Source organism: Cebus imitator, unplaced genomic scaffold (assembly GCF_001604975.1).
Source record: "Cebus imitator isolate Cc_AM_T3 unplaced genomic scaffold, Cebus_imitator-1.0 Scaffold75, whole genome shotgun sequence".
Taxonomy (NCBI): Eukaryota; Metazoa; Chordata; class Mammalia; order Primates; family Cebidae; genus Cebus; species Cebus imitator.
Window position 1 is genome coordinate 464,304 of NW_016107390.1, and position 11,653 is coordinate 475,956.

General features: G+C 51.5%; 1 protein-coding gene across 1 annotated transcript in view; it reads left to right on the forward strand.

Moving 5' to 3' along the window:
- Positions 1-11,653, forward strand: part of WNT3A (Wnt family member 3A) — a 58,658-nt gene that overhangs the window by 44,278 nt on the left and 2,727 nt on the right. Inside the window, exon 3 of the mRNA XM_017532047.1 lies at positions 5,093-5,358. Within this exon, the coding sequence (XP_017387536.1) occupies positions 5,093-5,358 (266 nt within the window). The remainder of the gene's footprint in view (positions 1-5,092; positions 5,359-11,653) is intronic.

Consider the following 11,653-nt stretch of genomic DNA (forward strand, 5'->3'; position numbering starts at 1 on the left):
GTGTGTGTGCATGTGTGGAGGGGTATGTGGGTGGGTGTGTGCATGTGTGTGTGCATGTGTGGAGGGGTGTGTGTGCATGTGTGTGTGCATGTGTGGAGGGGTGTGTGTGTGTGCATGAGTGTGTGCATGTGTGGAGGGGTATGTGAGTGTGTGTGTGTGTGCATGTGTGTGTGCATGTGTGGAGGGGTGTGTGTGTGTGCATCTGTGTGTATGCATGTGTTTGTGTGTGGTGGCTTGTGCATGCATATGTGCATCTGTGGGAGATGTGCATGTGTGTGGTGTGTATGGTGCGCATGCATGCATGCATATGTATATGTGCGTACGTGTGTGTGTACATGTGCATGGGCATGGGGCGTGCACGTGGGGGTGTGTGCATGCATTTATGTGTATTGTGTGGCATTCATGTATGTGTATGTATGTGTGTGTTTTTGTGTGTGTGCATGTCAGTGGGGTGGAGTGTGCATGTGGGGTGTGTGCATGCATGTTTGTGTATTATGTGGTATTCATGTATGTGTATGTGTGTTGTGTATTGTGTGTGTTTGTGTGTGTGCATGTGAGTGGGGTGAGTGTGCATGTGGGGATGTGCATGCTTGTGTGTGCATGTGTGTGGTATTCATGTATGTGGTTGTGTGTTGTGTGTTGTGTATGTGTGTGTGGGCATGTGACTGGGGTGTGCATGCATGTGAGTGCATGTGTATGGTATGTGTGGTATGCCTGCCTGGCGTGCATGTGTGTGGGATGTGCATGTGTGGGTGCATGTGTATGCTGTGCTTGCATGCATGTGTATGTGTGTGCATGCATGTGGTGGGTATATGTGTGTGCTCATGTGTGTGATAGATGTACATGTACATGCATGTGTGTGGTGTGTGGTGTGCATGCCTTTATGTGTGCGTTTGCATGTGTGTGCATGTGCATCAGGTGGGGTGTACATGCGTGTGTGGTGTGCATGTGTCTGTGTGCACATGGCTGTGCATGCATGTGGTATAGGGAGGAAGCTAGAGTCTGGGGGTGTCCATCCCTTCTAGGGGGCTCTTCATAGCAGGGTGGGAGATGGACCCACAGAGAAGAACCAGGAGGAGAAAATTGGCTGAGACACCCCAGGGCCACCTGGGAAGGCCAGGGCAGCCTGGGTGGCCAGGGCTGTTTCAGAACTGGATAGTCTCTGGCCAGCAAGCAGAGCCCTTCCTGAGCTGGTGCTGGGAAGTGGATACAGAAGAATGGAGAGTTTTCTTCTGGGCTTGTGACTGGGTGCAGTGGGTGTCCAGGCCTGATATGGACAGGGCCCTGGGGAGGGGATGGGGCTGCTGGGCCTGCCATCAGGGGACTGTTGGCCAATCCACAGAAGAGTCGACCAAAGCAGGCTCAAGGGGCTCAGGCGGCTTTGCCAGCAGCCAGAGGGCCACCGATGTGATGCCACAGCCTCACATACCTTCCACCTTGTGTGTTCTTGGTATGGGGGAAAACATGCGTTCTCTGCGCTGGCTGTGTGTGGATGCGTGCCGGGCCGTGTGGGGGCGTCTGTGAGTGTGCACTCACTCACTCATGCCTTTCTGCCCCTGCCAGCCTGGGCCCGAGGGTATCACAAGCCCCAGGGGCTGCTCTGTCCTCTCCTGGGCAGCCTGCAACCACGTGCCTGTGCCCTGAATGAGGCCATTCTTGCATTGCTATAAAGAAACACCTGAGGCTGGTAAGTTTTCTTATTTTGAGTCAGAGTCCTGCTCTGTTGCCAGGCTGGAGTGCAATGACATGATCTCAGCTCACTGCAACCTCCGCCTCCAAGTACAAGCGATTCTCCTGCCTCAGCCTCCCGAGTAGCTGGGATTACAGGCACGCACCAACGTGCCTAGCTAACTTTTGTGTTTTTAGTAGAGACGGGGTTTCACCATGTTGGCCAGGATGGTCTTGATCTTCTGACCTCATTTACCTGCCTGCCTTGGCCTCCCAAAGTGCTGGGATTACGGGCGTGAGCCACCGCGCCCGGCCTGCCACGCACTTTTCAACAACCAGATCTTGCAAGAACTCACTCGTAAGTAATGTCGAGGATAGCACCAGGTCATGGGACCCACCCCTATGACCCCTTCACCTCCACCAGGCCCCACCCCAGCCCTGGGGATCTCAGTTCAACATGAGGTCTGGGCGGGGACAAATATCCAGACCACATCAGCCCCATCCGCTCGAGGATGAAAGCTTCCTGGATGTCCAGGTGGCAGAGGAGGTCACAACCCCTACCATGACTTTCTTGTGACCCTGAGGGGACCATTGGGGGCCTCTGCCAAGGAGGACTGGGGGACACACTGGGACGCAGCCATGTCCACCCCGCCTTCTCCCATGGGAGGACCCTGGCTGCAGGAGAACCCCAGGCCTCCTGCTGTCCCCAGCGAGGGGGTCCCCGGAGCTCCCTTCTCCCTCCTGCTGGCTGAAGGCCTCCAGGGGAAAGAGAAGGTCAGAGCCAAGGAAAGGTGGGTCTCAGAAGCAGAGACGTGGAGGGGCCTTCCCCAGGGCACACGCAGCCCCCAGAGGCCAAGCTGAGGCTGGGGTTCTCGAAGCACAGGCGTCTTCTCCTAGATCTGTAAGAGCCTCACTCAGCAGCAGGCCGGGCTCTTTCCTGGTGGGCTCCCTGCTGGTTCCCCAGCACAGACTGCAATGCTTAGCAAACAGCAGGTGCTCCGTTCCTTACTGTGTCGGAGGGTGGGTCCAAAGTGAGTGCCTGTCTTTTCTTATTTTTATTTTTTGAGACAGGTTCTCACTCTGTTGGCCAGGCTGGAGTGCAGTGGTGTAATCATAGCTCACTGCAGCCTCGAACACCTGAACTCAAGGGCTCTTCCTGCCTCAACCTCCTGAGTAGCTGGGATCACAGGCGCCCTGAGTGCCTTTTATCAATGGAAGCAGGGCCTGACCAGGCCCAATACCTCTCACCCACCCCCAGGACACAGCGCATTCTCTCATCCCAGCTGTGGAAGCCTGGCTGGGGACCCGGCCTCTGCAAAGCCACCACTCATGTCCATCCCTCTGGTCCTGGCTGCCTGAGCTTCCTCCTAAGTTCCAGCCCTCCCTCACACCCTTCTGCACAAGCAACGCCACTCCCCCTCTTAGCCTCCATTTCCCCATTTGGGGAAGAAAGAAGCCGAGTACAAGGACCCGGGCAGCTCCAGACACCCTGCAGCCCTCCAAGCTGGGGGCGGGGGCATTTGGGGCACTGGGGCTGGCCCTGGGGAGGCGGTGCTGGAGGCCACTGGTCTTCAGAAGATTCCAGAACAGGCAGCCCTATCTCTGGGGTGTGCAAGTGCCAGTGCTTGCAGTGAAGGAGGAAAATGGAAAGAAGCCCGGCAGAGGTGGGTGGTGTGTGGGCGGAGCCACACCTGGGTCTGCACCCTGGGCCTGCACCCTGGGCTGTCTGGACAGCAGAAGGACGTGGCTGTCTGGTTTTACCTGCCTTTGTTCAGTCATGTGACTATTCTGAGATCCTTCGTGCTATTTTTCTAATTGTTCCTAAATTGAATGCTGTTATGGACCTGCCACTGTTTTTTAGGCATCCCTGTTGACGGACATTGGGATACTTCCAGTTTGGGGCTTGTGTGAACATTTGCTTATGAGTCTGCGCAGACACGGCTTTCCAATGGGGCAAACCTAGCTGCTAATGGCTGGTGAATGCTTGCCCTTGAAGACGGTGCCAAAGTGCCTCCCAAGGGGCCCGCACCTTCCACTCCCTCCAGCCTCCCAAGGGGCCCACACCTTCCCCTCCCTCCAGCCGAGAACAAGGGTCAAGGTCTGCCTTCTCCACATCCTTGCCAATACTTGCTACTCTCCAACTCTTGGATTCAGCCGTCCCAGTATGTGTGGGGCAGCCCCTCACTGGGTTTCAATTTGCACATCCCCAAGGTGGGTGATGTTGACCATCTTTCCAGGTGCACGCTGGCCTGGTGCCATATTTTTTTTTTCTTTTGAGACGGAGTTTCACTCTTGTTGTCCGGACTGGAGTACAGTGGCGTGATCTGGGCTCACTGCAACCTCTGCCTCCCAGTTTCAAGAGATTCTCCTGCCTCAGCCTCCCAAGTAGCTAAGATTACAGGTGTCTGCCACCACGCCCCGCTAATTTTTGTATTTTTAGTGAAGACTGGGTTTCACCATGTTGGCCAGGCTGGTCTCAAACTCCTGACCTTGTTATCCGCCCACCTCGGCCTCCCAAAGTGCTAGGATTACAGGCGTGAGCCACTGTGCCCAGTCCTTTTTTTTTTTTTTTTCTTAAAGACAGTGTCTGCTCTGTTGCTGAGGCTGGAATGCCATCATAGTTCACTGCAGCCTCAAGCTCCTGGGCTCTAGTGATCCTCCCATCTCAGCCTCCTGAATAGCTGGGACTATGGGTGCACACCACTACACCTTGCTAATTTTTAAAATCTTTTGTAGAGATGGGGTCTGGCTACACTGCCAAGGCTCATCTCAGACTCCTGGGTTCAACCAGTCCTCCCACCTCAGCCTCCCAAAGGGCTGGGATTACAGGTGTGAGCCACCACGCCCAGCTGTTTTTTTAAAAGGGCTGGAGTGCAGTGGTGTGATCATCGCTCACTGCAGCCTCCACTTCCTGGGTTCAAGCAATCCTCCCGCCTCAGCCTCCCACGTAGCTGGGGCCACACCCAGTTCATGTTTTTAGTTTTTGAAGAGATGGGGTCTTGCTATGTTGAAAAGGCTGTCCTGCTCTCAAGCAGTCCTACCGCGTCCTCCCAAAGTGCCGAGATTACAGGCATGAGCCACTGTACCTAGCCAAAGTTGATTGTTAAAAAGGGCCTGGTGCCAACCTCCCCTGTCTCTGGCTTCTTCTGTCGCCATGTCATCTCTTGCACACACTGGTTCCCCTTCACCTCCCCTTCCCCTTCTGCCACGAGTAAAAACAGGCTGAGGCCTTTGCCAGAGGCAGCTGCTAGAGCCACCTGCTGCGTAGCCTGCAGATCCTGAAGCCAGTCAGCCGCTTTGCCTTATGCACCACGCAGCCTCTGGAGCTCCTTTATAGCAATGCAAATTGGCCCGGACCCCGCCCTCCCCAAGTCTGTCCTTGGAGCTGAGCCCTGCTAATGCTGCGTCTCTCCTCTCTCTGCAGCTACCCGGGAGTCAGCCTTTGTCCACGCCATTGCTTCAGCCGGTGTGGCCTTCGCGGTGACACGCTCGTGTGCAGAGGGCACAGCCGCCATCTGTGGCTGCAGCAGCCGCCACCAGGGCTCACCAGGCAAGGACTGGAAGTGGGGTGGCTGCAGCGAGGACATCGAGTTTGGTGGGATGGTGTCTCGGGAGTTCGCCGACGCCCGGGAGAACCGGCCAGATGCCCGCTCAGCCATGAACCGCCACAACAACGAGGCTGGGCGCCAGGTAGGTTCACGGCCCACAGGAGTGTGGGGAAGGAGGTGCCTCCTCAGCAGGGTATGTACCCTGGTTCCTTGGGGCATGTGGCCTGGTGAGGCAGGATGGTGGCCAGGCCAAGGGTCTGCTGGACTCTTGCCTGTGTGTGTAACGCTTTGCACCAGCCAGCTGCACAAAGCGTCCAGTGCGCTCCTGGGGATGGTGAGCCCACCTGTGGACTGGGGTGGCCAAGCAGGAGGGACAGGCGAAGGCCTGGTCCACAGGAGCCCCTCACAGCCCAGGAGGGAGACTGCCAGGCAGCCACTTCCTCATTGTGAGGGCAGCTCTGCAATGAGGAAGTGCGGGCACTCAGGTGACCCGAGGCCAAGGACAGCTGGCAGTTATTTAGGAGGAGGGAGGCTGGGAGAACCTCCCAGGCAGCCTGGAGGTGAGAGAAAGCAAGTGACTTGGTCTGGGCACAGTATGGCGTGCAGTGGAACAAATAGTGTCTTGCTGTGGAGAGGCCAACCCAGAGCAAGCTGTGTGAAGCTCCGTGAGCCTGTGTCTTGGTCGGTCTGTGCCGCTACAACAAAATACCTTAGACAGGATAATTTATAAGCAACGGAAGTTTAATATCACAGTTCTGGAGCCTGGGAAGTCCAAGGTCATGGCACCAGCACATTCCTTGTCCAGCGAGGGCCTGCTCCTCATGGATGATGCTTTCTGTGTCCTTACTCGGCAGGAGGGTGCAGTTCTCTCTCGGGTTCCTTTTTTTTTTTTGAGATGGAGTCTCGCTCTGTCACCCAGGCTGGAGTGCAGTGGTATGATCTCAGCTCACTGCAACCTCCGCCTCCCTGGTTCAAGTGGTTCTCCTGCCTCAGCCTCCCAAGTAGCTGGGATTACAGGTGTGCACCACCATGCCCAGCTAATTTTTGTATTTTTAGTATAGACGACATTTTACCATGTTGGTCAGGCTGGTCTCAAACTCCTGACCCCGTGATCCACCTGATTCAGCCTCCCAAAGTGCCAGGATTACAGGGGTGTGCCACTGTGCCTGCCCGAATCTGGGGTTACTTTTAGGAGGGCATTGTTTTAGGCCATTCTTGCACAGCTATAAAGAAATGCCTGGGGCCAGGTGATTTATAAAGTAGAGAGGTTTACTGGCCCACGGGTCTGCCGGCTGCACAGCATGGCACCAGCATCTGCTCAGCTTCCTGGGAGACCTCAGGGAGATTACACACATGGCAGAAGATGCAGCGGTGGCAGGCACGTCACACAGGCCAGAGCAGGAGCAAGAGAGAGTGGCAGAGAGGTCGCCACACAGACCTTGTGTGAATGCACTTGCTACGGTGAGGACAGCACCAAGCCACTCGTGAGGGACCTGCCCCCATGACCCAAACACCTCCTCCCGGGTCCCAGGCCCAGCACTGGGGATTCCACCTCAGCATGACATTTGAAGGGGACACAGACCCAAACCATGTCAGCACTAATCCCACTCATGACGCTCCACCTGCACTTGACCAGATCCTAAAGGCCCTGCCTCTTAATGCTGTCACCTTGAGGGTAAAGATTTCTGTTTGTGAGGAGTGGGACCAGAGCCTCGCTGGAGTACAGTGGCCCTATCTCAGCTCACTGCAGCCTCCACCTCCTGTGTTCAAGTGATTTTCCTGCCTCAGCCTTCCGAGTAGCTGGGACTATAGGTACATGCCACCATACCCAGCTAATTTTTTTTTTTTTTTTTTTTTTGCTACGGAATCTCTCTCTGTTGCCCAGGCTAGAGTACAATGGCACGATCTTTGTTCACTGCAACCTCTGCCTCCTGGATTCTAGCGATTCTCCTGCCTCAGTCTCCTGAGTAGCTGGAATTACATGCATGCACCACCATGCACAGCTAATTTTGTATTTTTAGTAGAGATAGGGTTTCACCATGTTGGCCAGGCTGGTCTCGAACTCCTGACCTCGTGATCCACCCACCTCTGCCTCCCAAAGTGCTGAGATTACAGGTGAGCCTGTAATTTCCTAGGTAAAGATTTTAATCCATGAATTTTTGAGGAACACAAACATTCAGACCACAGCAGCTTGCTAAAAAGGACTTGGTCAGAAGGTCGGTGGATGACTGAGGAAGGGAAGATGGCTGACAGGCAGTGACGGATGGAAGGACCAAGAGGCATCCATGTTGGATTTAGCAACATAGCAACATGAAGATGGCAGCTGCCCTTGACTGTAGAATCAGGGGATCATAGAGGGGTGAAGACTGGGCAGGGGATATTCACCTTTCAACAGTGAGGAATTCGATAACTCAGACGAATCTTCCTGCAGAAGACAACTTCAGAGGCAGGATGAGCTATAGGAAACGCCCTGTGAAAAGTGTGGAGCCCCCACATATATACAATTGCCTGGTTCACGACGCACGAGGCAGTGGGGTGCCATGGGAGAAAGGGGCTCTTCAGTAAATGGTGCTCAGTCAACTGGGTGGTGCTGTGGTCTGCATGTGTCTCCCAAAATTCCTATGTTGTAACTTGATCCCCGGGGCAACAGTCAGGAGAGGTGGGACCTAATGGGAAGTGTTTAGGCCATGAGGGTCTTGCCCTCATGAAGGGAGCAATGCTGCTGTAAAAGGACTTGCAGAATAGGGTGTTCTCTCTCTCTTTCTGTCTCTCTCTTGTCTTCCTGCCATATGAGGACGTGATGTTCCTCCCTTCTGAAGGACATGGCATTCATTCAGGGTGCCATCTTGGAAGCAGATAAACTAAGCCCTAACCTGCCAGCACCTTGATCTTAGATTTCCCAGCCCCTCAAACCATGAAAGAATACATTTATGAATTACTCAGTCTCAAGTATTCTGTGGTAGCAATACAGAATTGACTAAGACAGATAGCAACATGAAAAAAAAATAAACCAGGCTTGTACCTCATACCATCTGTATAAATCAATTACAAATCCCAGTGGGAAAGGTAAAACAATAAAACTTTTACTACTCTAAGGTCCTATAAAACAATAAAACTTTTACTACTCTAAGGTCATTTTATATAAGAAAATATAAAATATTTTTGTGACCTTAGAGTAGGCAGTGGTGTCTTAAACAGTCCAAAAAAGTACTCACATTGAAAGAGAAGTGGAATAACATAGACTATATTCAAATTAAGAACTTTCATTCATAAAAAGACACCACTATGGGACTGAAAAGGCACCCAATAGAGGAGGACACGTTCACACACATATGTCCACACTCACGTATGCGGCAAATGCAGAGAAGCCACAGTAGAAAAGGAACTCTGCAGACTAAGAAAAAGATAAACAGCATAACAGGAAAAGTGGTACAAAAATTAAAAACCATGTTCTGAAAGAAAATAGAGGAATGTCAGTGTCTATACTAAAAGTGCTGAGTGTTATGAGCCATCAAGAAAATGCTGTGGGAATCTATGTCCTCGAAAGGGAGAGAGGGGCTCGGAGGCACTGATGTTCTGGGGCACGTAATTTGTATGATTTGGTATATTTTGCACTTATGACACATATACTTTTTTGTATGTCTATTATACTTCCATAAAATGATTTTTTTTTTTCAGGCAGAGTCTCGCTCTGTCACCCAAGCTGTAGTGCAGTAGCACAATCTCGGCTCACTGCAACCTCTGCCTCCTGGGTTCAAGCGATTCTTCTGCCTACGCCTCCCAAGTAGCTGGGACTACAGGCGCCCACCACCATTCCTGGCTAATTTTTGTATTTTTAGTAGAGATGAGGTTTCACCATGTTGGTCAGGCTGGTCTCGAACTCCTGACCTTGTGATCCGCCTGCCTCGATCTCCCAAAGTGCTGCTTTACAAGCATGAGCCACTGCGCCTGGCCCATAAAATGATTTTTAAGTGTCAAATAACTGACTGTGTAGTGAGGAATTAGCAGCCCCTGATCCAAGAGAAGGTCCCAAGCATGGTACCTGGGGTAGCTTCTGTCTAGGGACCATTTGCAGACCTGGAAGAAACTGCAGAGGTTACACTGCATTTCCAGCAGACCCACAGAGCTAAGGGGCCCACCAAGGGTGCGATCTCTGGTAAATCCTTCCTCAGCGTAGGTTACGACCCTGAAGAGCAAAGCCAAGCCACTACCCAACTCCTTGTAGGCAGGCAGCAGCCTCATCCTTCCCTGTGGCTGAAGCCTGGAGGTTCGTTTTCTGCAAAGGCAGAGGTCTGTGATCTGAGGGATGCCAAGCACATCTTGAGAGTGACGCTTCCAAAGTGAAAAGTTTCTCCCTAAATATGGAAGTTCATGCCTTTATCTCTCCTCCTGATTTCCTAAAGCTAGCTGTGAATCCTAGTTATCCTCCAGGCAAGAGGATGGAAGATTCTGCCCTGGGGACTTGGACCAACTCAAAAGAGGAGACTTTAAGATAGTGACTTGTGGCCGGGCGCGGTGGCTCAAGCCTGTAATCCCAGCACTTTGGGAGGCCGAGGCGGGTGGATCACAAGGTCAAGAGATCAAGACCATCCTGGTCAACATTGTGAAACCCCGTCTCTACTAAAACTACAAAACATTAGCTGGGCATGGTGGTGCGTGCCTGTAATCCCAGCTACTCAGGAGGCTGAGGCAGGAGAATTGTCTGAACCCAGGAGGCGGAGGTTGCGGTGAGCCGAGATCGCGCCATTGCACTCCAGCCTGGGTAACATGAGTGAAACTCCGTCTCAAAAAAAAAAAAAAAAAAAGATAGTGACTTGTGGAGGGTCCCAATAAAGCAATACAGCTAGATCACACTATATGGAGGACCAAAGCTGACAAGTCTCTCCCATGTTCAGGAACTTCCAACAAGAATTTTAGTGTCCCATTTTTAAATCTGAGCAGACAGCCAAGGATCACCAGACCTCTGAGGAAGGCCTCTAACAACAACAATGGTAAAGTCCAAAACAAACTCAAACAACTTTATGGGAAAGAGACACCGTAAAGAGAGATGAGCTGGGTACAGTGGCTCACACCTGTGATCCCAGCACTTCAGGAGGCCAAGATGGGCAGATCACAAGGTCAGGAGTTTGAGATCAACCTGACCAACAAGGTGATACCCCATCTCTAATGAAAAAAAAAGAAAGAGATGAAACTTCAACAGATGGTCATTAATATACCCAAGAGATAAAACACTATATCCATAAAATTGGAACAGGATGGTAATTTTAAACATTCAGGTTACAAAGGAGCTCTTAGAAATTAAAACTATGATAACAGAAGCAAAAATCTCAAATTGAAAGACAGTTGAGACACCCTCCCACAAGATCGAGGAAAACAAAGACAAAAGAGATTAAAAATAAGAGAAAGCAGAAGATATGGAGGATCTGTCCAAGAAAGATAATGATGAACAAAAAGAGGAAGCAGTCAGCAAAGAAACGAGGCAGGAGCTTTCCCCAGAACCAGGGAGCACAGGTTTCAGACCAAACAGGCCCATTAAGTGACGAGAACAACGAAAGATAAAGACCTACTTCAAGACACACTGTTGTGAAATTCAGAGCCTACCACACAGAGAAGCCCTCCAAGCTGCCAAGGAGAATGTTTGGGCTTTAGGATCAGGAATCAAAATAGTACCAGACTTTTCAGGAGCAATAATAAAAGCTAGAGGAAAATAGAGTAGTCCAGGCATGGTGGCTCACGCCTGTAATCCCAGCACTTTGGGAGGCTGAGGCGGGTGGATCATGAGATCAGGAGTTCAAGACCAGCCTGACCAACATGGTGAAACCCCCTCTCTACTAAAGATGCAAAAAGTCAGCCAGGTGTGATGGCACGCACCTGTAATCCCAGCTACATGGGAGGCTGGGACAGGGGAATTGCTTGAAGCCAGGAGGCGGAGGTTGCAGTGAGCTGAGATCATGCCATTGCACTCCAGCCTAGACAACAGGGTGAGACTCCATCTCAAAAGAAAAAAAGAAAAGAAAAGAAAATAGAGCAATATTCAGAATTCTAAGATGTAAAAATGATTTTAAGCCAAGAATTCACGTCCCAGCAAAACTATCAATTAAATGGGATAGTAGAAAAAATTTGTTTTTAGACATGACATTTCATAAAATTTACAAGGCCTTTTCTGGGGGCAGGAGATAACTTGTCTGCAAGAAGATGAAATTGATAGAATCGCTGATGTGTTTGGACATCTTGACGAGAATATTATGTAAATAAGGGAGAATTTCTGCCAGGCGCGGTGGCTCAAGCCTGTAATCCCAGCACTTTGGGAGGCCAAGGCGGGTGGATCACAAGGTCAAAAGATCAAGACCATCCTGGTCAACATGGTGAAACCCCGTCTCTACTAAAAATACAAAAATTAGCTGGGCATGGTGGCGCGTGCCTGTAATCCCAGCTAC